The sequence below is a fragment of the Agelaius tricolor genome, unplaced genomic scaffold (genome assembly GCF_023055355.1).
Source record: "Agelaius tricolor isolate 1412-34295 unplaced genomic scaffold, bAgeTri1.0.p SCAF_6, whole genome shotgun sequence".
NCBI lineage: Eukaryota > Metazoa > Chordata > Aves > Passeriformes > Icteridae > Agelaius > Agelaius tricolor.
Window position 1 is genome coordinate 6,422,827 of NW_027269266.1, and position 27,575 is coordinate 6,450,401.

General features: G+C 37.6%; 1 protein-coding gene across 5 annotated transcripts in view; it reads right to left on the minus strand.

Annotated features, from left to right (window-relative positions):
- The window catches only part of LMBR1 (limb development membrane protein 1), a 68,565-nt gene that overhangs the window by 24,597 nt on the left and 16,393 nt on the right, over positions 1–27,575 (minus strand). For 2 of the 5 annotated variants that reach the window (XM_071428591.1, XM_071428592.1), the window contains exons 3-6: positions 26,328–26,367; positions 19,246–19,349; positions 1,640–1,766; positions 1,360–1,428 (exon numbers count right to left, since the gene is read on the minus strand). In XM_071428591.1, the coding sequence (XP_071284692.1) occupies positions 1,360–1,428; positions 1,640–1,766; positions 19,246–19,349; positions 26,328–26,367 (340 nt within the window). Of the gene's footprint in view, positions 1–1,359; positions 1,429–1,639; positions 1,767–11,785; positions 11,876–19,245; positions 19,350–19,534; positions 19,673–24,333; positions 24,474–26,327; positions 26,368–27,575 lie in introns of those variants that run through there. The other 3 variants (XM_071428590.1, XM_071428593.1, XM_071428594.1) reach the window with 3 other exon arrangements.

Consider the following 27,575-nt stretch of genomic DNA (forward strand, 5'->3'; position numbering starts at 1 on the left):
CAGAAAAATACAAGAGTATTGAAAATCTAACTTAAGCTTGTCTGCCTTTACTGCAAAAGAATCCTGCAGGAAAAGGAGAAAAGACAAATGACATGATGCTCCAAATCACCACTGCAAAAGGCTTTACTCAAACACTGCTTCAGCAATTAAACCAGCTGAAGATCTAAAGCTCTACCCCAGCAGCTGCCCCACTGCTGTAAACTGCCCTTTCAGCTACACAGATCTAACAGCTTGGAGGGCCTTCACCTCAGTGGTTTGCTTAAGTTACACATTTCCAAAACCTGGCATTTAGTCACAATAATTTCAGTGAACTGGTTTACAACAGCCCCTGAACTCAGCAGGCTGAGTTTTCAGCTCTGCTGAAGCAAACTGCAGGGCAGATTTGAAGTTTTGTAAATCAGCTTCCAATTAAAGTGTTCAGCACCTCTGTGAATGCCACTCTGGAACAGTCTGCACAAGATGTTGAGAATCCCATTGTTTATTCCTCCCACCTTCCTCCAAAGGGCATTTGAGAACCTGCACATACAGACAATCCAAGGAGACTCACTGAGGTCTCTTTAATAGATCTGTTTAAAGGATATCACAAATTATGATTCCCCACCCTTTCTCCACAGTGACAAGCTTGAATCTGTCAAGCTTGGAGAAGAGATGAAGCCATAGGAATCTAGAAAGGGAGATCTTCTGTTCCTCTCAGGAACTTTCTAGAAATTATTCAAGGAGGGGGCTGAGATTCTAGGTGGGATCTGGAGCCTTCCATCATGTTTCTTATTCTCCTGAACATGGATGACTGAACTCTGGCTAGGAGCAGTCAGTGTAAAGTTGGGTTTTTACTGCATTTGTTTCAGATGCAATTGTGTAACTGACCTGCAGACTGGCCAGAGCCCAGCTGAGTGATTATGGAAGCTGGCTGCACTGTCTTCCAACTCCCGCCTATACAGCAACATTTTCAATTACAAAAGGAAGAATGGTAGTTTACTGAATATAGGACAAAATGTTCCAAAATAATTTTCTCACCATACTACCGGCCTCCTGCAGACATTTCATTTAAAAATTGTGCTTTTCTTTGCAGAATAGAGTGCCTGTTTTTCAACTACCTGCTTTAACAAGTTATTAGTCAAAATTGGGTGAGTTGGAAAGTTTCTCAAAAATTGAAAATCTAAGGTACCATTTATTTAAACTTCAGAACTCAAACCTAACAAATTCACACCTATATTTAAATTTAATCAGAAAAAGAAAATCCCACTCAACTTTCACAATTAATAAGTTTCATTTAACCATAAAAAAAATTGAACACAATATACAAAAAAATCCCCCACCATAACACCATTCATCTTTTGGAATAATGAGGAAAACACTTACACAGAAGTAACAAGCATCCCATCAGTGATATACAGGAATATAAATATGGGAGGTAGAATTCCCAGAGGTCTGTAAAAAAAACATTGAGCACAGGTTTAGCTAATTACCAAGAGGCTACTTATGTCACAGAATTTAACATCAAAATGGTGCTGACTGAATTAAGACACCTCCTTCACAACCTGTGCAATATTCACATAGCACATACTAGAAATACATTTAACTGGAAACCTGCATTTCTGTATTTACAATCAATCTGGGTGAAGGTTTTTGCATTCCATACCATATAAAGACTCCATACTGGCAGCATCATTGTCTATGAGTGCTGAAGCCACCCATACGATTCCAAGGATAAGCAGTGCAAGAAGAATGAGCATTACAAGGGTTTCCAAAATCCGTGCTCTGATGCCCTATGGACAGAAGAGGGGAGAGGGAGGGAAAAAAAAACACAGCCAAGAAGTTTGAATCAGGTATTTTCAAACCTTTTTAAAATTGCAAGTAAATAGCAGATCCTTCTTCCTAAATACATACTCACATTTTATCACAGACAAAAGCATAACATGTAATGCACATTTAAAAGGTAGTGCATAAAAAAAGGAAGTACTTATGGCTTTATAGTGCCCAGATTGCATTCTTCCCCTTAAACCCATAGAAAAACGTTTTAAATTGCATATGCCTTACAGTTCTCATTAATCTCATTATTCCATAAAGTACTCTTTATACCATATGATTTTGTTCGAGCATTTTTAAAAGATGGATTACTTTTCTAATACTTTCAGCAAAGAAAGTGGATTAGCAAATTTTTATCTATGATTCCAATCAAGGGAATGGAAAGCCAATTATGGCAAATAGCCAAATGGCCCGGCAAGCATTAAACCCCGCGCAGGTACAATGCAGCAATTCCCCCGAAATCGCTGGGCAGCCGTCAGTCTGCGGAGCCCTCCAGCGCTCGGCTGCGGAACTGCGGCTCCCGCACGGCTCCCGCCCTGCCCCGGCCCCGCCGGGCACACGCAGGGCTCACCGCTGAAAAAGGGAACAGCGCTCCGACAGCTGATGCTACATTCGCTAATATATATAATATTTTATATATATATACATATATTATATTATATATAATATACCAAATAACCAAAAAATAACACCAAAAAATCACACCAAATAACACCAAAAAATCAGATTTACTTTTTACTGGTATCACTAAATATTAACTCATTTTGAGCGATAGAGTGTTTGGGATGCTTTCTTCATGCATCCATGCCATTAAGGAACCATCAGACTGATATTTAAATAACAATTTTACTTCTTTCTTTCTTTCTTTGCCAATATACATCTCCACAAGCAAATCCAACTTGTTTTTCATACAGGTTCACCCCACCTTGGGGATATTTCATTGCAAAGACTACTTGATAGTTAAAAGCAGAAAATTTGTTTTACTTTATTATTTTTTCTATTTTTATCACATCTTCCCTCGCTGCTTAACTAGGGGGTTACTTAAGGGTAATCTTTATATGAAATTTACCCTAAAAATGATGCTCCCTACATAATCTCTGCATCCAACCATGAACGAGGACCCCAGGCATCCTAACCATGAGCACTGATCTCTTGTAGCACACCAGTTCCTCTCCTCCACCAGTTCTCTGCAGAACAGGAAGATTACCACTGACAACTCTCTCCATTCTGCTCAGGGCAGAAGAATTTTTATATTTCACAGCACACACACAGACTAGGATTCACACTCATTTAAATACAGTGAAATCATAATACTTTAAAGAACTTTGGTGAAGTGATAAATAGAAATATTCTGCCAGAGACACTAATGAATACTTGGTAATGGTCCAGGATAAAAAAGAAATTAAGACACTTAAAGCACATAGGTAAATACTTAATCTCAATTAGGCACCCATAAGACTGTGCCCTATGAAAACATTAATGTTCCAGGCACATTAGTTCATACTACATACATTAGAGTACTTGCCAAATAGCTGCTATTTGAAAGGAATGAAAGGTACAGAATTTTCCCCCTGTGCATATGGAGAAAACCTCTGGAGAATCACAGAATGATTGAGGTTGGCAAGGACCTTCAGAGGTCACCTGGTCTACCCCCAGCTCAAGCAGGAATCTTTTGAGTTTGCCCAGGAATCTTTTGAGTTCCTCCAAGCTTGGGGACTCCAAAACCTCTCTGGACAACCTCTGGCTTCATTTTCAGTAAGACAAGCTGCCCCCTGGAGTACTTCTACTTTAAGGCAGTCAAATTTTCATTTGACATTTATTTTTCATTGACCAAATAATGCTGGGATCCTGATTAAGTTAGAGGAGTTTAAAAAAAAAATTCACAAAATACACAAAATATAATTAAGCTCAACATTATAAAATTAAGTGGACAATGGAAATGCATCTTAAGGTTGTGGGCTTTCATACACCCCCTGCTGTACACTAAGAATACCGCTATGACTTCAGGTTACATTTCTGTGCATGAGGGGGAAAGGGTGGGAAAGAAATAAGGGAAGTAATAAGGGAAGAAATAAGGGAAGTAAGAAAACCTGGAAAAATACATTCCTTTTTAAAAAATCTTGTCTAAACAAAGCCTACTATTAGAAAGACTATTCACCACTCTAAAATCAGAAAATTTGAATCTGTAACCAGGACACATTTTCATGAATGGAAACAGATGAAGTAATATAAAGCATGGTTGGTTCTTCAAACATTCCCTGAAGATATCAGAGGAAAAAAGAAAAAAATGAAGAGTAACATGAACAGAGAGAAGGGGCTCAGAAAGTAGCCTCACTTTTGTACACACTGGGGTTATTCATACTCTCCAGGGACATGCAGAGAAGAGGGAAGGCTGTGTGCTCCAAGAGGGACAAAGACATGACCTGGACCACACAGAACAAAATGACAAAACTAATGCATGCTGAAAAGAAAGGTGGAAGTGCTGGAAAGAATCTGATCTTTGGTCTTCAGTTCATACATCAACTTCTCTGCATGTCAGTAAAGGAGAGGGACACATTCCCAAACAGACTCAGGATCAGAGTTTAGGAAGGATGAACACCTGCCAGTTTGAAGGAAGGCAGTACTTCTCCTTCTCAACAGTGATTTTGCTTTTAGTAGCTCTCCACTTTAATGCCTTTTTCCATGAAGGTATCTAGAATAAAGCATCAACTGTCATTGCACTACAAGCCCATAACAACATCTCTGGTAACAGCTGAACAGGAAAACAAAATACACCCAACACCTTACAAATTCTTCCAGCTGAGTTTCAGATTATCCATAAAGCAAAAGCCACTCCTGCAAGTCAATGCCCTGTGTGGTTCCCTGCTGTCCCTAAGCAGAAGTCTGACACCTTACAGGCTGACTGACACATTAAAGGAGTCTCTTGTGGAAGATGAAAAAAAATATGATAAACAAAAACTTTTGGAAGCAAATTACTCTAATCCAATAGAAACTGTAATTTAGCTATTTATCAAGAAAATTGGGGGAAAAAACTGATAGATTATACCCTCCAACCCCCCAACTTCTTTTTTTAAACTTCAAAGTTTCACAGCTTATGAGTCCACACAGCTCACCTACACTTTCACTCACAGCATATTTTCAAAATCCACCCAGTTCTTTAACATGAGCACTTAACCAAGTGAAGTATTTTATTAAAGGAAAGATATTTAACATATCAATCCCAGCAGACTGCAACTTGCCAGGAGCTCTGTAATATCTGTCATCTTCTCTCTGCACTAATGGGGGAGTGGAAAAAAAAAGAGCATTTGAAGCTCTCAAGGCCTGCCTACAAATAAAAGCTGTCCTACAGACACATTCTAAGGATCTTGTGGTTTGTACAACCTGACTCTCAGACTTCTAATTCTTTAAAATTCAATTGTCAAGACGATCAGAAGTTTTTATAGCTTAATCCTGAGCTACTTATGCTGCCTGGAGCACCAGGCCTAAGGGTTCATGTTTCCAGGAAAGCCTAATTTTAGCAGGAAAGGTTTTAATTATTTTAGAAGTGTCCTGACAAATTTTTAATTGCTACTCTGTACTATCAAAATCTTACCATGTTTCTTTTCCATTATGATTAACACAGATAAATCATCCCAGATGACTAATAGCCAAAAGATATTAAAAAACAGCATATGGCCAAAAAAGGTAATTCTTCATCTGAAAAACCCAATGAAGTACAAATGGCAACAACAGTCCTGAAGGAATAACAGATGTCATACAAGCAGCTCAGCATAATTACCAAGCAAACCACCTCTCCCTGCAGTACATTTGTGTTGAGGGATGACTATTATGCCACTTATAACACATTAAGCCTTTTCCTGATATATGTGCCAACACATAACACCTAGAGACTGGTTTTACTTTAGAAGACAACATGTGTGGTGATAGGTCCTTACAGCTTTTCAATAAGGAAAAGGAAAATTTCTTGATAATGGAGACAAAGTGTTTGGGGTTTTTTTCTCCATTTAAAATTCTGGAACTACTTTGAATTATACAAATGTAACAACACAAGATGCTTTGACATTAATCTGGCACCAGTAACAAGTGAAGACTTTGCTCTGCACACTGGTTGTCCTCCAGGTTCAGGCCTCTCACACAACCAGCAGGGCACAGGGATCTCTCCTGACTCACAAGGACAGTGCAAGAAACCTCCTGCCTGCTCCTCTCTCCATTGAGAGCCACATGGAAAGCTCTGGAAAGTTTAAATGTGGCACAATCTGGGCCAGAAAATCACAAGTTGCTATTTTCTAGGAAAGAATTATTAAATAAATGAAAGCAATCAAGCCATTTGTTGCTGATTTTTTGCTCTGTCAGTTGTGAGGAGAAACACAATCATTATTCTTCAGAAATTTAAGCATAGTTTTTAATGCTGTCCAATGCTATATGGATTCTAACATATACATCCAGGTATTTACCTAAAATTCTGTTGTTTTAATGCTGATGAATGATCAGAAAACCTTTCAGTATTTTATCATCTCTTTTTGCAAGATGCAAAATTCCTGGTAAAGTGAAAGAACTACAGCCCCATCCTTATTTTAAGAAAAAGCATTTCTTTGTTGGAACATTACCTATTACCTGACGATAGAGATTTTGATGAACATATTATGAGTTCCTGTACAATTAACATTCTTGGATCTACATTGCTAATGCAGGACATGGAATGGCTTTTATTAATTCCACATTTTAACCAAGTTGCAAACTGCAGGGGAAAAAAAAACACCCTATCATCAATGAAATAAAAATTACACATTACACACAAAACCAGAGAGTGCTAACTAAGTTTCTATGGTGCTGAATATGTGAACACAGTTCTGCTTGGACATCTTGACCTCTTGCAAGGTAGGTAAACATCACTTTTTACACCATGCCCTGACCCATGGGGAAAGCCTGGGAAACATTTCTGCAATCATGGCACATTTAAAGTACACACGATGCCCATTGTTCTCACGTGACAGAAAGGAGCCTTAGTAACCTCAAGATTTGTTCAGTGAGGGGCTGATGGCAACAAACACACATGATAACATCTGCAGGAGAAGTGGAGGCACTACAAAAAGGGAGGATTACACTGGGTATGAGCTTGGGGATGTTATATATTAACTCCAATTACATTTTTAGCATGTGACACCCCCTCTTTCTCAATTTGTTAGCATTAGTGAAGAGATGAGTGTCAAGCATTTCACCCTTTTCTATGGTTTGACACCAGACTTGGAGCAACCCTTGCTGTGACCTATTCAAGGCAGTCCACAAACAAGTTTTTAACAAGTAAAGGAGAACAATTTTGCATCAGGCAACGTTAAACACATCCTACATTTAGCACACTGATATTTTGTCAAGGGGTCACTACCTCCCGAGACTACACTAATTACTAAGTCAAAAACAGATGCTGTAGTTTTAGGAAAACTCAGTTAATTTTAAAAATGTAGCTGGTAATGACTCAGAACCTTCATGAAGGAAGCTAAGAAATTTTAATCAAGAACTAATATATTCCAGGCATCAGATTCAAGTAAGTAGGGAAAATAGAAAACCAACATTTCCTTGCCCATACAGGAATCAAATACTTCAGACTGTAACTACCACTGACTGTGTCTTCCCCCACACCACCTCCTCCCTCACAGAATCTTCACAGCCTACAGGGATTTTAAGATTAAAATGAGCACTTTTCACCACAATTTTAAAGCTTATATTTCTTTTCTACACAATACAAACATGAAAAAATCAGTCATAAAACATTCCAAGCAACTTTCAGCTGATTTTTCTGTTAGTATCCTTTCTCAAATGGTTTCACAGTTGTTACCATGCTGTCAATGGAGCAGCCAAAACACTGAACTTTATCAAACTTAACAGCCAAAACTTTTGTAAGCAGCCAAAATACTGAACTTTATCAAACTTAACAGCCACACTGGATAAGTAACAAAATCCAGAAAAATTAAAGTTTTGTTGGAAAAAAAACCAAAATTATTTCTTTGGGTACTAGCTAAAGACATGTAACAATCAGCATTAGAGTTATGCCTGCCAAGTTGGAAGTGAAGGACCAAAAATCCCTCAAGTACAGCTCAAGAAAAAGATATCTTTACTTAATAGCCTGGGGAGGAGGCCACCTATCCAGGATCCAGTACACTCCCTGCAGTGACTCCTCTGCCAAAAAAACTTATGCTCCCTTCTCTAGTGTCTCAGAGGAACATCCAAACCACAATGTTATAGCATAGTTTGGGGTCCATACCCATCAAATGTTCCTGTTGACACCACTGCACACAAATAACTCAGTGAAATAACCTAAAAACCAAGGAGTCCTTGCAGATCTTAGTCCTTGGGACCAGAATAAAAAACAGTTCTTCCTCACTTTTTTCCCTATTTAATTATCCAATGCAAGATGGACTCCAGTGAGAATGATAAGGTGGGATTAATTTATTGCCTAGCAGTTAAGGCACTGTTTCAAATACATGGACTGAAATCATTCAAGCAAAGAACTGGCTCTTCCACATTAGGCATCACTCCTGTAAATTTAACAGAGAAATGGTACATTTAAAGTATTATTCCTTATAAATTTTGTATCAGAATACATACTAGAATACAGAATACATACCAATTACTTAAAATGAGGAAAAGCTAAACAGAAGAGCAGCCAAAATGCAAGCAGACACTAACTGGAATAAAATAATCACAACCTACAGCTGTCAGATGCATATGACTACCCTGCTGCAGCTTGCCCTAAAAGGGACAGATGCAGACCTGTGAACATCCAACCCCAACCTTCTGGGGAGAAGGGAAATGAAAAATGAAAGGATAATCACAGTAAAATGGTCACTGTCTCAGTGTTACCCCTTTCTCCCACAAGTTTGCTCTGTTGTTCCATTCACTAGCCCAGCTCTCACTAATTAGCTCTGAGATGATCCACTCTCTCCACCTACCAAGTTTCCCAGAGTTTCCAATGCCACCTGCAACAACAACATGGGAGCTGTGGGATTTCTGACACTGTGAGTCTCCCTCTAATCATTTACTTTTGGATCAGAAAGAATCTTTCCTGCTAGACTGGCCTGATAGGAAGATAAATAGATGCTTTCCAACTTCTTTGTAGCTTGGCAGAGCACTAAGATAAGTAACATTAAGACTTGGAATTTGTGATTGTGTTTTGGCAGAATGAAACCCTGAAGACAGTTACGAAAAGCAAATGACATGTACAAGCACAAAGGTCACTTTTAATGTTCTAAAATAAATAAAGAAAACAAAAGTAAATCCCCTGAAGTCATGTCTATTACTAATGCCCTGAGAGGGTGAATAAGCCCAAGAAGAAAGGAACTTCTAGGAACTGGCCAAAGCACCAGAATGCTGAAGTTCCTGTTAATAAGCTGGGAAACTCTTGAAAAAGGTACAAAAAAACCAAAAGACAGGGATGGGAGAAAGTCTTTGGTTCTCCCTCCTCCCTTCCTTTGTAAATAAAATTGTTGTCTGCCTCACAGATTTTCACTAGAGATGTGTAAGCTCCTTCCTTGTCAGTGCAGAAAAAGCAATTCCTAATACAGAGCCATCCATAATGTGAAGTAATTTTAGTAATACTGAATAAGTAATACAGACTACAGGTCTAAATATCACATGCTTATCAGTATCAAAAACCTACTGCCTTCAGAGAAGGAATGAAAAGTGGTGTCTGCCTAGTAAAGTTTCAGTTAATAAATAAAAACCCATTAGAAAAACATTTATTGACTTTCAGTGATTAAGACAATTATATTAAACCTTTAAACTATTAATATAAAATTCCCTGGAAATTTTCTTCTGTGAATTAAAATTATAGTAAATCTGTAAAGAATTTTAAATTTTATTATAAAGCAGCAAAAGTGCATAAATAGACTTAAAATAGAGACAAAGTTTTGCTTGTTCTGAACAGTCACTACTTGATGTCAATGGAGACTCAAATGAAGACCCTGACTAATGTGGAAATATTTAAATATTCAAATCTTAATAAGACAGTCCTCATTCATAAACCAGCCACTTTTATAAAACAAATTATATCCTCCAACTAAAACTAACAGCAAATCAATTTATTGTTTCTGACCATTTACTGAAATAAATCCAAACACAGTGAGATGGGAAGATGCTCACATTGCCTCTTGAAGGCAGTGCGCCTCTCAGATATGTCAAACTCAGATATGCCAAATTCTTTGCCAGGGGTCTGAATCACAGCTATTTCAGGGATCTTGCATGTGTGAATAATTCCTTCCCAAAGGATGGCAAATTTTCCATGAAACATGTCAGTTTTTAATTAAATTGTTACATGAATTCTATTATAAACTGACAAGTAAAATAAAATAAAAAAAAATTGAAAAAATACATCTCTGGATTTTTAGATACACAGCTATCATCTACCACAAACAGAAAGGTCTATAGAGGGTATTAGGAATGCTCCATCCAAACAAAATTTAAAAGCTACTTATTTCTGCCTAAAAATAAGTGTCTTAGGAAGAATATTTTAGAAGCCAGTGCTTCAGTTTACATCAGTGATAAAATAAGAGATTCAAGCTTAGCATTGGTAGCTGTACCATTTGAACACTTGACAAGTAGTAGAAGTACTTAACATGTTTAAACATGTTTTAACAGTTTTGCTTGTTCAGAACTCTGTAAGCTATCCTAAAACCAAATAAAATCTGCAAAAAACCCCTCAATTTATCCACTAAGAGAGAAGAGGAAAATATTCTCCTCTTATTCCATTTGCAGGCTTCCAGCTACGTGTTAAGGCTATTAGCAGAAACTGTGGAAATTCTACAAAGCACAAACTTGCTACATACAGCACAAACGTGCAAGTTCAGGGCAATGTAGGCGTGGGGAAAGCACAAAAGTTCAGCAATGCAGCCCATTCCTGCCTGGGGTGAGGTGGAACAACTAATGCTCCAGTGCTAGCTTCCAAAACTGAGTTGTTTTACAGATGCCTCTCCCTACTCACAATGTGTCACCTAATGCAGTTTCTCAACAGCATGCTAGAGAAATCAGTCAGAAAACCACTTTTCAAAATAACACCCTTTTCTTTGTGCAGTATTTTTACCCCAACATTACTAACAACACTAGGCTCATCTTGCTGTTAGTGATACTGGGGTAAAAATACATCATCATCTCAACTATCAATTTCCATAGCTCAAATACATTAAAACACTGCCAGAACACAAACTAACCTGACACATTTTGATTTTCTATCTACATTACAGAATTGGACACAAAAAGTAATTTTAATCTCAGCTCCATTCACAGTTGCAGAAAGGCTGAAGCCCTGCTGAAGATAACGAAGCAGCAGTGAGGCAGCCAGTGCAGAAAAGCTGTACCAAATAAACTTTACCATCAGTTTATCTCCTGGTAGCCCACTTTTTTGTACCTTCCACTGAGGCCTCTTTAAACGAAGTACCATCTAATTTATGGAAGCAACCAACTGACATTTAACTACTTCAATGAAACTGAGCACAAATCACATCTCATCACATCTTGATCCAATGTGTGCAACAACCAACATTCCCTTATTTCCCCCTCAGCTGTCCCCAGATACAGAACTGTTACTTATATTCAACAAACCACCAATCTCCTATGCTAATATTAAAAAAAGGCAGATTTTTGCCTATAATGTCTCCAACTGACTTAAGGAAAAATTATAATAAAAACCTGATAAAATATTTTTTATATCTACAAAACCAAATTCACATTAAGCCACTATTCCTCACCTAGCAAGTTTCTCTCTCCTGGCCATTGATTCTTGAATTTCTTTTTATCTCACTCTCAGTGAAACATGGTATGGCCTTAAGCTGACAAATACATGGATGTTATTTACCTGTCCTGCACAGCCTTTGATACTAAATGTATAAATACAAATATTTAGGACCAAAAAAAATATTGTGTTTTGAAGTCAAGATTTTGAAATACAAAAAAATAACACAACCATGATTCCCAACCTCTTTTGACTTACCTGTAGTAATTTTCATGCTCTAACAGCCATAGTGAAAGGACAGCAGACATCACTGTAGACATCACTTTTACAAAGGTATTTTCATTTTCACACTAATCTACAGTAGAGTTATATATTCCAGTCACAGATTCACAAAAGCAGGCCAAACACTCACCAAACTCTAATTTGCTAATGTATATATACCTGTAAGATAAGAACTTTTTTTTTTCCTCTGCAAAAGTGTAAGTGAAGGATTTGGTAGTGTAAAGCTGCAATTTTAAGATGTTTTCAGAGTTTAGTGTAACACTTGTCAATGTTACATGCTAACAAGTTATACTAAACCTTCTCACCTTCCCTCCCCAGCTGTTCTATAAGCTCTTCTCATTGTTAGTATTACATGGGGTTACCCTCTACATGACAAATTACAAACACATTCTACATTTAGCCATGCACAATCTGTTTCTGAGACTTTGGTGGAAGCAGCAACCACACAAAGGTTCAGGATAGGCACCATCCTTAATACAAGATTTACAGTTAAATACAGTCCTTAACTCTGCACCTTACATCCTACAGATTATGTTATGGGCTTGTACAGTTGTCAGCTAAGTATACTTTTAATTAGAAGAAGGAAAACTATGATCAAGCTTCTTGCCAAATCAAAATTCCAGAATCATCAGGATCTGCTTCTAAACAACAACAAACTCTAATAAATTTTAGGTCGTGTCATTTAAAGGGCTCCAGTTTAAAAACTGGACTTCATATCTGAACTTAACATGTTAACTTATATCAAAAATACAAATGCAAGCAGCTGCCTTTGATGTGACTGATTAAACAACTTTTGTCTCTGGCATTACTAGTGGAATGAGTAAATGGGTTGTAATACAATGTACAATAATTCAGTTGCATACTAGTAAACATTTCATAGAGATCAGAGCACTAAAGTCTCAGTTCATGCTAAATGATTTTATAGACAAATAAATATGAGCTTAAATGCCAAATAAACATCCACTGTCATCAGGGCACCTCAAGACTACTTGGTGAGCCATACACACAGTGGCCTGTGGGTATTGCAGTCAAGGGTAGAAGTAAGCATAAAGCACAATCAAGCGCTGTTTGCAAAAAATGTTCAGGATTCTTGAATTCTCCAAATGCATTTTACAGAAAAATCAAGGCAAATTTTAAAAACTAATCTTAATTAGAGATAATTTCATATTGGAAAGAACTTCCAAGCCACTTATTTTCTAGTGTTTTGCAACACAGGAACAATTTCTTTCCATGGAAATTGCTTGAGACATGTGAAAAAGTTTCTAAATGTAAATACTTCAAAACTAACTTTGAACATACTTCCTTGTCATCACACACTGTAAAATGTCTTTTACAGAACTCTACACCTATAGTTGTACCGAAGTTCTACTGGTACAAACAGCAAAGCTGGGAGTACAGATTTTCTATAAGGAAAAAAAAAAATAAATTAGAATTTGCATACCCACCAAGAAACAAAAAAGCAGCATGTTCACTTTTCACTGTATTTATTACTGTGTTTAGTTACTTGGAATTTGCACTTACAATGCACTGCAACAAAATACATCAGAAACTTAAGCTCAGTTCAGCCCTACTTCATAGTGCAATGACTAGGAAAAGTAATTGCTATTAATAAAGTGGATCAAATAAAATATTGGGGAGATGGAAGACATACACACTATGGTTGTTCAGCAAGGTAACAACAGAGTACAGCAAAAAAAGCAGTTTGAAAATTGTTAATATTTTTGCGAAGCTTCAACTTTCACCCTCTCCCCAAATAAGTCATTTTACTTACAAAACATATTTTTAAAAGAGATGAAGGGAAGAAATCTGCCTTTAAAAGCAGAAACCCCTGCATTTCACTATTTTGTGAGGAACCTGTACCCCCATGTTTTACTTGCATGGGTTAAGCTGCAGCTGCTGACACAGGCAGGGCTTTGCAGCCACAACAGCCAAATCTTTATACAGTAGCAAGCACAACACAATAAATGTTCTGAGCATGGGTCCAGCTCACCTGCCTTCAGCATATCAACAAATTGCTACATTTTTAAGTGGTGTTTTTATTAAAATAAACTGAGAATTTGGGAAGAGCCATCAAGGAAAAGGCAAGCAGATGGAGAGGCAAGCTGACACATAACAATAGCTGGTGAAATATTACTCTTATTTTCTGTAATAAACACCAAGATCAAAACATTACGCAAGTTAAATTTCCTTGAAAGGTTCCCAGCAGGAGTTTTCCTTTTTGTTTGTGCAGTACACGATTTCCTCTCACCCACAAAAAACATACCAAGAATGTGCATGTGCCACTAACACTAAGCAGCACTTCCTTAATCACTCATTTCCAACAATTTATGGATGATCAGTGGCAAAAACGAGCAAAAATAATGAAAGCATGCAATGAAAGCTCATTGAGACAAACCGGCTTGGACTTCCTACTCATTTCTGTGTCTCTTTAAGATGGGGGTCTGATACAAATTAGCCACTGGGAAAAAAGTCATCTGGTCATAAAATACAGTACAGGGTCACTTTTATGTAAGTTTGCCAAAAGGGACATAAACCAGGACAATTTCAAACTGTGACACAGGATAGAAGTATATTAAAAAAATCTTTGTTCCTCCTCCATTGTGCTGTCATGTTGCTCAGCTTTATAGACATTCTGAGCACCAGCTCTGGCCTCTTCGCTTCCACCTGGTCTACCTAATTAATTAAGCAAGGAAGTTACCTCAAATTTTTGTACTATTTGTTTTTATTATCATGCACTTCTTTTGATGTTCCAGGAGTTAACCTCTTAATCCACAGACTCTGTGTGTTGTGTTCTGAACATTTTGGGATGTCTGGATAATTTGGATAATTGGTCAGGATGTTGCTGTCGCTCATGTTAAACTTTATGCTATGACTACAAGTTCAAAGATCAGTATTAAAGTAATATACTTCATAAAGCCTTTTTAAAACTCTACACTTGTGATTATGCAATACCTAGTTTTTCCAGTTTCTCACAGTAGTAAATTGCACTATTTGTATTTTCTTAAAAGGAAATTACTCCAAAACATCCTTCTCTTTGTCAACTTCAAATAAATACGAATTTCCACTGAAGTTACATCAAGAGAAAGGTCATATTTTAAAGGTCAAGAAAAGGTATGGCAATTATCTCCTCAAAAATGTTTGCCTCCTTCACACAGCAGCACACATGTAACTTTCTGTGTAGTCTGTTACCACACATGGAAACATCAGCACTGCAACCTACTCAACTGCAAATAGAACAATTTTTCTTTTTGGAGGGAATGATAAAGAATGAGGTTAATTCTGACATTAAGAAACACTGCTGACAACTTTGTTTCATAACTACAATCTGAGCACATCAGCGACAAAGAACTAAAAGATTATCTAAACAAGAAACATAACTTTATGCACAGTCTCTACAAAAGAAGACAAGAAGAACAGAGAAAGATGTAGAACAGTTTTTAATACTGATGCAAGAGATTAAAGTGATATCAGGTACACCAACAGCTCAGTTAACAGCACTGGCTAAGTTGCAATGTATTATGATTCAAAGTCTTGAAAAATCCAATCCACACTGTGCACACAAAAATGTGTGTGCATGCATTCACACATGACAGATACACAGAGACATACACATCTATACATATGTATATTATACAGCTCCAGTATTGGCTAGATTACTATTATCATTATTATTATTATTATTGTCCTGGCATCAGAATTGTTCAATCCAGTCAATGGAAATGAACATGAGCAAAGAGCAGCATTTAAGCTCTTTAGAAGGGCATGGTCAGCCCCCTCAGGCCCAAAATGCCCTCTCTGAGTTCACACCGTGGATTTCATGAACAACTAGCAGAGAATCAGTCTGAACTCCAGTGCAGCACTGCATCCATCCATGGCCATCATTTATTTCATTTCCCAATTTCTCTCTTCTGCACAATGTGCAAGCCCTTGGTTGTTTCAAACTGTTGCCCTGGGGAAGCCAAGTGAGCCTCTAAAAGGGACCATGTGCCATTTAGCAAGTACACCAGCAGCCAGGGAAAATGGCCATGGGCAATTGGAAGATGGTTAATCTAGCCCATTCTGATTCAGAACAGTTAAGAGAGCAATGCTACCACTCAGGAACATGGAATGAAAAGTTATACAAAGCTCACAACAGTAATTTATGAGCTATCTGAAATATCAGAGCTTGCAAAAAAAAAAAAAAATCACATTACAGTCAATACACAAAATCAACTTTTATAGCACAGTCTGTGATAAACGAACAGATGGCTAAAACCTTCAGGAGTCAGACCCACACGTGATAATGACTAAAATTACTGTTGCTATTTAATCTGAACAAAGACAACCATTAAAAAATGAAAAAATCATTTCAATTTCAGGAATGAACCTCTTAATTATGCGCTTTCAAAACCCTTATGGAAGTCCAACAAGTAATTGACATATTAAGACCTTCAAATAGACATCTTCAGTGCACGCACCTATATCCCAAGTGACCTATTTAATCATTATGATGAAGGAAATTCAATGGCAAAAGGACCTGCATAAAAGCTTCCACTGGAACAGACTTTTTATCCAAACTTTCATCTGAGTTGGGTATCTAGAACCAACTGCTTTCCCAACTCCCAGCTGAAAGATTAAATATCCGTGCCAAACCTCTTTACAGAATGTCTTCACATTTACAGTAGATCATTCTTTTCTTAAATGCTAAAAGTTTTGCCAAATGTATGAAATGTTCTTTTAAACTGAGATCACTAAAATCTGATTTTTCCAGTGAACAGTAATAGCATTTGAACAATGTTTTATCTCTCTGGCCCATTATTTTGATGCGATGAATGACAAAATGAGACTTTTTTTTTTAAATATACACAAAATAATTTGTTCAAATACCAAAATTCTACAAAGTAATCATGGTCTCAAAATCTTCTTGCAAAAGAGGTAACAAACATGACAAAAATCCACTGAAAGTAAAACTTGATGGGAAATACCCTTCCTTTGCAGATGCTAGAACTGAAAACCTTACATGCATTCATGAGTTTGATTAATCATGAATTTTCCCAGATTCTAATCACCCAAATATGTGATGTAATTCTTTAAAACATATCTAGCAATTATTACAAGGAGAATCCTTTATCTACATCAGCATCTGAAAAGAACAGCAGATTTAATTTTAACTATCACCTTAGTCCAGAAGTGCCATCTGCCACTTACTTTCCAAGAAAAGCAACCAAAGACAAGGTCTGTTCATATTACAACATCCAACAATACCTGAATCCTGACCAGCAGCTTCAAGGCTCACTCCAAACTGGCAAAACAATTCCATCTATTTTGAATAATTTTAAACAGAGCAGTGAGATAGAACAGACATTCCATAAAGGCCAGGAGTATTTGTACCAGGAATCAAACTTGGCTTCTGGGATGCTCCAAAAACATCCAGAACTCAAAGTAAAAAAAAAAAAAAAAAAAAAAAAAAATCAAAATGGAATTTCCTCCCCTCCAACAGGTGGGTTTTGATTCTAAAATCTGATCTCATCTACCCCCATGAAGAAGCAAACTTCAAAGAACCAAAAATCATCTTTGCCCTGGCATCTGCAGAAGATTATGGTTCTATCCAACCCATCTTATCTCACAAATGCTCTCAAGCATAAATGTGCAATGGTGAGCTGATTGATCTTGAATGGGGTTTATTGATAGCCACTACCATAAGAAAGTAACACAGTAACTATTAAAAGTTTCATGTAAAGTGCCAGTTTCATGTAGCTGGGATACACAAGACCTTACCCAGTATGCTAATGGAGAGAACCCTTGGTTTTGTTGGATGGCAGGAAACACAGACCCCACTGGAATCAGTTAATATATTTTTAAGAAGAAAAGATAAATATTAGCTGTGGCCAGATACTTAAGTGTCAAAAGGAAAATGGAGTGGCCTCCACATGAAAACTGGAAAGACAGAGTTGCTAAAACCTCTCAGCCCTGTAAATACCTGAAGTGAATGAAGAACAGAAAGTGTTTTCCAGCCAAGATGGATGAGTTAAACACAGGAGCCCATCACCCAACTCCCTGGAAGCTGAATGCATTAGTTTGGTCACCCAAACCCATAACTGAAGTGACCTGGCTACTTGTGCAGTTTGGTCAATGCACAGCAATGCTGAGCAGCATCAGCTCAGCCCAGGTGACACCAGACAACATTTACACAACCCCTGGGCCAGGCCCTGCAGGTGTTTTCTAACACAGCTGCATGGCTGTAATCCACCAGTACCTTCTGCTGTGGAACAGAGTCACTGTTCCTCCACAATATTCTCTCTGAATTAAAATATTCCTTCACACAGTAGTTCCTAAGTTGTTTTACATTTGTTTTGCTGTCCTGTTTTTTCTCAAGTGAGCCCAAAAACCCCAACATGATGGCAGCACTTCAGTTGAGTTTTCCCTAATCCCACCAAGAACCAAAATGGTAACTTCACTGCCTTCATGCCAGTTCCTGTCAATGCAACCAGGAGTGATGTTTTCCTTCCAAACACAATTAGCCCCTTGAGGCTTTACATTACATGCCATGCTTCAGTGACTCATAGTCTTTTGCATCCATCTTTAATTCATTTTATTCTCCAGATTTCAAGATCACTTTCCAAGACCCTTTGCTTTGTGACAATTGTCATCCAAAGGGAGCAGAATTCCCTCAAGTGTAGTATCATTAAAAACAAAAGTGTAATCATGTGGATGATAAAGATTAATGGAAAAGTGCTACAACTGGTCCCCAGACAGTCATTCCAGTTTAATCTATTTGATATTTATGATTCGAAATTAATTTTGATGTGCCTCCCATTATAGTAATTTTTCACTGTATTTCTTTAGTTCATGTATTATTACAATCATTATCATCTTATTGTTCAAAAATTGCTTTGCCAAGTTCCCTGCTTCACCGAAATACTCAGCCCTCTCAACCTGAATATACTCAACTGAGTTGAATATTTTAAGACATTTTTAACATATTACTTTTAATATTGACCATATTTGAATCTTTTTTGGGATGTCTGTAACCTTTAAAATTCACAAATCAAGCTTGCATTCTCAGGGTCATCTGTTATTTAATCACACTTCCCATTAGCAAGAAACCTGTCCTTCTTTTCCTTATTATTTTATTTCTAGTGCATTTCTTGAACTTTCTCTCCTCTTAACATCCCAACAGAATCATCTTCTAAAAAATAAAACCTTGATTGAATCATTTAATTTAAAAAAGAATAAAAGTAATGTTCTTTATTTCAGTACACATGGCTTTTAAGGAGTCATTTTTCCCCCTGTGTACCTGGCCTGTGCCAGAGTGTGCAGCTGTATATGACCTTCACATAAGCACACACATGCCAGCACGAAGTCCTCCCCAATCTGGAATTTCAGCTTCATCAGAAACAAGGGCCAAAAATGAAATGTACACTGCAATTACTCTGTATTTAATAGTGTTTTCCTACCTTTTTTAAGCCAGCAAATCCTTCTGATTCCAGGAAGAAAAATGCAAAGGGCATCAACACAAATAAACATAGATTTGAAAAAAGAGAGGCAAGATTCCACAAACCTGCAACAAACAAGAAGTTTACATTGTAAGTTTCACAAATATATTACACTTTCCTCCCTCACATATAACAATGTAATATATGTACAAGTGCCAGGGGTTATGGATATAGTTATTTACAGGTCACTGCTGAAAAATATCCATTTCTCTGCATAATGATCTTCAAGCAAAACCTGGATACAACTTACCTTTCCATAACAATGTCTGAAACCTTGGTAGACAGGCTGCAAGCTCGGGTGTACCACTTCCACAATCTCACTGAAAGTTCTTTAGAGAACCACTGCAGAAGTTCTCAGGACCAAAGTATTTTACTGCTCTCAGTGAACCTCACAAAATTCACCTCTGTATACTCCTTTTCTGCCATATTTCCCAAGTAAACCATGGATCTCAGCATGAGCAGTACACAAATGCCATCATCACCTCCAAATCAGAAGAAGACATCCTGGTAACAGCAGCCTTCCACAATGGGATGACTGGCTCAGAAGGCAAAAGAAGAGCAGCAGATATTTTTATCTCAATTTGATAAGGCTTTCAATGTCATCTCCCATGAACCCCCTCATAGCTTAATTAATGAGGTATGGGCATGGTAAGTGGACTCTGAGGTGGACTGAACAGTGGCTGAGCTTCTGGGCTCTCAGGGTTGTGGCAGAGTGGAATGGACACCCTAGGGGGCTGCTGGTGGGTCAAACACCTTCACCAGTGACCTGGTGATGGCACATGCCCAGCAAACCTCCTCCAGAGACAAAATGGGGAGCACTGTCCTGCAGCACTGATGAACCTCAACAAGTGGCACAAATGGACAGGGACCAGAGAAGAGAGGATTTAGGGAGATTTTATCCATGTATATAAATATCTGATGAGGGAGGAAGAAAGGAAAGCAGAGTTGGATCTTCACAGTGGTATCCCACTGATCTGAGGAGAGGCAATGAGCATGAATTGAAAAACTGGCAAATCTACTTACTCAGGGAAAAAAAAAAACAAACAAACTAAAAATCCCAAGCATTTTCCACTGCCACTGTACTTAAGCATTGCAACAGATCGCCCACAGGTTTTGAATTCTCCATCCTTCAACATATTCAAACCTAAAAGTGGAGGGCCTTGAGCAGCTTCTCTGACTGACCCTGCCTGGAGCAGGTTATTTCCAGAGGTCTTCCCAACCTCAACCATTCTGTGATCTATGTGAAAAATCAACAGCTGACTACAACAAGGACATCTGTAAGACACATGTGACATCTGCAGGAAGAGAAAGGGTTTAGAAAACAAGCTGAACTGATAACTAATCTCTGTTAGGCTATCTGCTCTATTAAGATTTTCTAAGCTGAAAACTTTCTGAACAGCCAGTTTCTGGTGCCTAAACATGAATCCATCATTAATCATTCTATCAGAAGTTGTGCAGGATGCAGTGTTTCTTCTTTATAAAAGCAGAAGTTTATCTGCAATTTAGTAGCTAACAGGTCTAACTACTGTCACATGTTCTGCATCCTAAAAAAAAAAAAAAGTCAGTAGAAAAAAACAGGTTTCCTTCCCCAAACCACACACACTTCCATAATTCTGCAGGACTGTATTGTATAACTTGAATATCACTCAAAAAATAATATTCCCCCATGATAAAAAAATTCCAACTAACAGCCTTGTTTGTTTACTTCTTCCCATGTACAGGCTTGTTCCTTTTCCTCTTTGAAACTGTTCATTTTGTAAAAAATAGGGAAGAAAAAAGGCATTTACTGGATGTCCAGGGTATTCATTATCAAGAGAAGTTTCTGAATTAGATCCAAGTGTAAAAAACTTAGCAATGATTTCTGCCTATACCCTCTCAAAAAATGGTTCTACCATACACCTCCTTTTTTCTTAAAGGACAGCATTCAAATTTGAAGGAAAAATAGAAGGTGGAGGGGAACAGGGAGCCAAGTGAACTTCAACAATTGACAGCAGCAGGAGACCAGCAACCAAACTCAGCCAAACAGGCTACAGAAAACAAAACACGAAAATTCCAAAAGATGCGTGAAATATAACACTCATTTGCTAAAGAAAACAGAGTGCCTAAAGGTGGCTAAACTCCAGTTAACAAAGAGGGGGATTTTTTCCTTTTCAATTTGCTTTGCCAGGAAGCTCCTGTTACCATTCGAGAAACATTCAGGCATGGCAACATCAGCAGGAATGTCATTAACAGCCCTTACAAGGGGACATTAACTCCAGCAGCCTGCACTTTTTTTTTTCTTTCCCCCCTAAAAAAGACACCAGAGGAAGAGTAGAAATACAACTTGATGGGGGTAGGAGTCTTATTTCAGCAGTTTTCTCTCACTGAAGACAGAGTGCATTCAGTTACCTAATGCAAAGCTGAATACCTGCTTGTCCTAATTTCAGCAGCTCCATTACGTGAGTATCTTACAACAGAAAACAGTGCTTAGGAGCTGCAGAGAACATTGAGCATTTGAAGGGAGGGGAGACTGGTGCACACCCAGGGTGATTTTTAAAAAGTTAAAATCCAGAAATTTACACATTAGTAGCATACAGGAAACACATTTATAGAATATTAAACTACAGAGCTAAAATATGCACATAAAGTTAGGCAAGACAAGAGCAGTGCTGTTCTGCTGCTCACAGACACATGTACTTTCCTCAAAGTAAGGATGTTCTCTATTTCTTATTGAATTTGATAGTTCAGCAATCAAATTAAAATAGACACAGAAAAATAATTATTTTCTACTATACTGACTGCATCATAAAATGTCATAAGACACTTGACATCAACATATAGAAAAGCTTTAAGCAATCAACTAGAATTTTTTTCATTTGCATTTGTAGTGACCTAAGACTGTCTCCCATAAAACAAGTTCATAAAACGCAAAAATTAAAAATTTCTCAGTCTTTGGCAAACAGATTAGACCCTAAGCAATTTCCCATTTTTCTTATTCATAGCAGTTTCATTACGTTTTACCCCCACCTGGTGGCTGTACCCAAAAGCAGCACAAGGGAACACTGCTGTCAGAACTAGTCCTGGATTAGTTCAGCATGTATTAATTAGCTAAGTGTGTTTATACTGGATCCAGGTCTGGCCTTTCTGCCTAGCTTCAAAAGTTTCAGGCATATATTTTCTGCTGGTTTATTTGATAGAAGTAATATAACAATCTACAGGATTTTAACTCTGTCAGCTTCAAGTACCTCAGATGATAGCTGTAAATCATAAATCTAGAAAAATAAAACGTTTTAAAGCAACACAAGTGCTCCGATTTGACACCATTTTCAAGGCAGTACACAGACCATAGGTGAAGGCTGTGTAGGCCGAGCATGACGGGGCTGGGAGCGTTTCTGAGCTCGGGTACCGGAGCTGGGATCTCAGAGCCGCGCGCGTTTCTCACCGGGCGGGGCGCGGAGTCCCGAGCGCGGCGATCCCGGCGAGGGCCACGAGGGGGAGCCCGAGCCCGGGAAACGGCCCCGGGCCAGCGCAAAGCTCAGGGACCGCCACGGCACCTCCCAGGCCTCGCAATGCACACCTGGAAACGGCAGAACCTCAGCTCCCCTCCCTGACAGCCACTGCTAACGAGGGGCACAATTTCCATTGGGTAGGATTCCTATTCGACCAAATAGAAATTGTACTGTGCGTCCATAAAGAGGTATTTTCAAACATAATCACACTAAAAGATGGTCACTGGCAAATTCAAAGGCTTTCCTATTTAACAGCAACTATTCCAGATTTCTTACTAACCCAGATTTTCTGAAGAAACAAGTGACATTAAAATTTTTTGAAATGGTTACTATATAGTTTTCAGTCTCTGATGGATTTTATTGCCCTTTTCCCAAAGATGATTCAGACACAGAAGGAAGCATTACCTTCCAATAGTTTTTTTTTTTCTCATGTTTGGGAATAAAGAATATAAATGTCTGAGCAGCTAAATCCATGTAAAAAAATCAATATTTAGCTTTTCCTCCCATGTAGGAGACATACCAAATTAGCAATTCTCCCTGACATGTCACAAAACACATCATAAAATAACTCAACTAGAAAGAGCCTGTGAAGCCACCTAGCCTGACCTGCCCTTCAAGAGCCAAACTGCAGGTGCCATCAGGCTGCTCAGGGCTTTGGCCACCTGAGTTTTGGAAAACTTACAGGATATTCCAGTGCCTTTTCCACTGTTCAACCATCCCTGCTGTGAAGAATTATTCCATTATGTCCTACAATCACTTCTCACCTCTCACTTCACAAAAAAACCAAACAAAACAAAAATCCAAACTAAAAAAGAAAAAAAAGATGCTTGCAAGTCAGGGATCTGGAAATTCATTAATTTGCTATGTGGGAATATTATTAGACATTTAGCAAAAAGCATGCACTTTTCAGAGAAAAATCCTCCAAAGTCAAATTGCTCTCTCTTCACACAACTGAAGAGAACTCCATAGTTAACCTGTAAATTATTTGTACCAGTTTAAACAGTTTCATAGAGTGAACACACTTTCTGCAGACAAACCTAGAAAAGAATGTCCTGTTTTCACCAGTTATTTCATTGCATATATTTATCACAATACTTATATTCCACAATTTTCTTTGTTTGCACATGAATCACCAACACCTGAATTTAACTATCTAGTCTGAGCTGCCTACAGCTAGCAAGTTTCTTAAAACATGTTTTTATTTATAGAATAAATTTATTGGTATCACCATAAAGAGAAAGGCATCTGAATCTTGCATTAACATAAAGAAGAGGTGTGAACAGCATGTTTCAAGTTAGCTTCTAGTAGCTCTTATTTACATTAATATTCAAAGCAGTGAATTTGGTTTAATTCCATCAAGCCTGCATAATTCTTTAAAAAAAGAACAGAACAGTTAAGACAGACTTTTGTGATATATCACACAGCAACAAAACCAACTAGCCAACAGCACATTAACAATTAGCATATTAAATGAAAATTAGTTATCAGTTTGAAAATAAGAACATATCTGTGCACATATAATGAAGACATTCATTTTAATTAAATTATGCTGAGTACTAACCATGAATTAGTGAGCCATTTAACCACTGAATATAGTAGTTTTGTGGAAAAGAAAGCAGGATCTCATTGCTGATTATTGAGAAAGGTAGAAGCAGGACTGCACCAGCTGAAACTGCTAGAGTGAAGGTGCTCAAGAACAGCCTGAAATTTAAAGAAATGTACCACTGTTACCACCAGCAAGCTCTGAACAGCAGGGAAAAAAGTAATTAAACTACCTGGCAATCAGTGTCTAAAGGCAATACATTCTTATATTGTAAATGGGCAGGAGAAACTGGGATTTCAAAAACATTTGACTTTAAAAAAGCAGATTGAAAATAGTTTACAGAACCCAATATAAGTAATTTGTTTTTACCAACTACTGTGATTACTCTCTTGGCACATGCATACGTTCAATTCCACTGTAATACAAAGGTTAAACTACTGGAGTTCATTAAATATCTTTTCACAAATCTCTTCTGTCAGTTTTAATTTCCCACATAGACATATGCACAATAAAAAAATATTCAGTTTTTACATTCTTAGGAAATTTTTAAAAGCAGAGCAACATTCTAACCACTAAAGAGTGAGTACAATTATACAGAAATATTTGAACAACAAACTAAAAAAAAATAAGTTGGGTTTTTTTCACAAAGGAGTTACTCAAGTTCTCATCTCATAGATGCAAAGTCAATATACAGAAATTGTCAGAAATGTTGTAAATATTTAAGCTTATTCTTTTCAGATCTCAAATGCAACTTACACCAAATGCCATCTTGTGGCATTAAAAAGAACTGTGTCCTTAAAAAAAATAAGATCAACAAAACTTTCTTACAGAAATAGTGCAATAATAAAACTAGATAGTGATATAATAGTGCTATAATAAAACTAGAAATAATTCTCAACACAAAATTGCATGACAAAATAAATAGAACACTCCTACCACAGTAGCATCAGTAAGCTTACTTTTCCTTAATAGTCTACAAATCCATTTTTCATTCATACAGTACTTAGAAAGTATGAGTAAGTAATTTTAACTTTAAAAATATTCTTTTGTTGTTGTTGTTGGCTTCTGAGATTTTTTCTTTTATTTAAGAATGTTTAAGTATTCTAAGCCAGAACTGGGAAACCTAACAAACTACAGCAAAGTGCTCCAGCCCCTTTGCCTTTGTTTTCCCATCCCTCCACACCTCAAGTCCTGACAATTATGCCACGTGAAGAAAAATCTATTTACAGATGTTTGAGGGTTATTGTTTTCAGGAAAATAACATGCACATTTAAAGAAGCTTATGCTGAAAGAAAAAAGAACATCTTCTATTTACAACAACACTTTTCTCCAAGCTCTCCTTCCAAGGGGATGCCAGCAGCACCAGGGAAGCCAAGAACACTGGAACACAGCAGGAGCCAATTCACACAGTTCAGCCAACTGAGAGGGCAGCAACAGCCACAGCAGCTCTGCACATCCTGAGGCATTCTCAAATAGGAGATATTCATATCTAACTTCACACAGCAAGAGGATAAGGAGAGAGCTGCTGGCAGACCAGTAGGTCTGGCAAGTGCTGGTCTTCCCCTTGTAACCTTTCTGCAGCTTTTTTACACTGATCAAAGGTATCTTCTTCAGAGAGAGCTAACTTGCTTCACAGGAGCCACGGCCTCCCTTCCATTGACTGCTGTGGCCACTTACAACACCTCCCATCCAAACACCTACATTTGGAGACCTAAATGCAGGTCTGGCACCCAATTCCATCTCTTGCCCCAGGTCCTCATGCAATGTTCTGGCCAACTTCATAGCTACCAGCAGAACTACAGGTGAAAAAAGGCCTAGACCAAACTTACACAACACTTTTGATAACTCAAGGTGCCACTATGCCAAATCTTTTTCACTGACCCTCTAGCAATCTATTTAAGATACATTTAAATGTATTTCAAATAGATTCTTATTTATTGGGAGGCACAGAAGATTCCTATCATAACAACACATTCAGGAAAAGCAGTTCTGCCAAGAAGAGCTGTACATACGATATTCTGTTAACGATGGCATCTTCATCCTCTTGCTCATCTGAAAATTAAATGACATCAGGTTATATTCAACACTCACTTGTCTTTCTTCAGGCTAAAATGTATATAGATAGGAATGATTTTCATTTACAATTAAAATTCAGATGTACTGATACAATTCATGAGCATCAATATTTTAAGAAGGTTCCTTCCAAAAATGAATACTCTCACCCTGTTTTTTCCCGGGTCAAACTCTTTTCAATCAGTGTAACAAAGCTATTTCACTTAAATATGCAGATCAAAATCTCTTGGAGACCTCTTCCAGAGGGCTCTATGGCAAACATGCTTTCAGACTCCTACAGCCACAGCTTCTGCTGGAAACTGCCCCTTTGGGCTCTCTGGAACCACAGAGAGCAGGCAAGCTGCAGGGAAGTCTAAATGTCCATACTAAGCTAGCACACTGCTAGAAATCATTTGCAGTATAAGTGTCCTTTAAAAACAAGAAAGCATACCCAGAACAATAGTGATGACTACTCAGTTGCTTCCCTTTTCTTACCCCTCTTCCCAGCTCCTGGGGATTTGGGGATGGGGAGGAAGGAGAGGTGGTCATATTCTTGTTATTTGTTTTGGATTTAAGGTATCATGACTTCCTTCTGATACTTCACATTTTAGACCATTTTTATTCACTTACTCCTCACTTAATACTTCACTAAAACAATCTTTTTCAAACAATGTCAACTTTTAACTCAGATGAATCACTAACACATCATTTATTCTTTACACCCTTCTCTAAGCACATCAGTACACAAATGTAAGCATTTCTTAATTTGAAATAATGCAGACATTTTGAAATAAAAATTTCTGAATTTGAAATAATTTTACACTCAGCATTCTAAAGTTCTTCCCATTTTCCTTAGGAGATAGAACACTTTGACTTTATTCTTAAATTTAAAAATAAATTTAAGTTCTTAAGAGTCATGCACACAGTTGAAATAAACACATAGCAAATAACCTCATGCTATTTTGAAATTCTTCTGTGAAAGAACCTGGAGGTGTTGGTTTTTTGATGGATACTTCATGGTGTTTTGAAAGACTACGTAAAGGTCTCTTATGAATCATTTTGGCTAAAAAGCTTCTTGGAAAAGCAGTGAACAATTTGTCCTGAAAGAGTTGCAGCTGAGTTAACTCTTCAAACATTTCTCATCAGGAAGACCATAGCAGGCTACAAAGTGTGCCTAAGTACATGCTCACAAAGCTTTCATCAAGTCA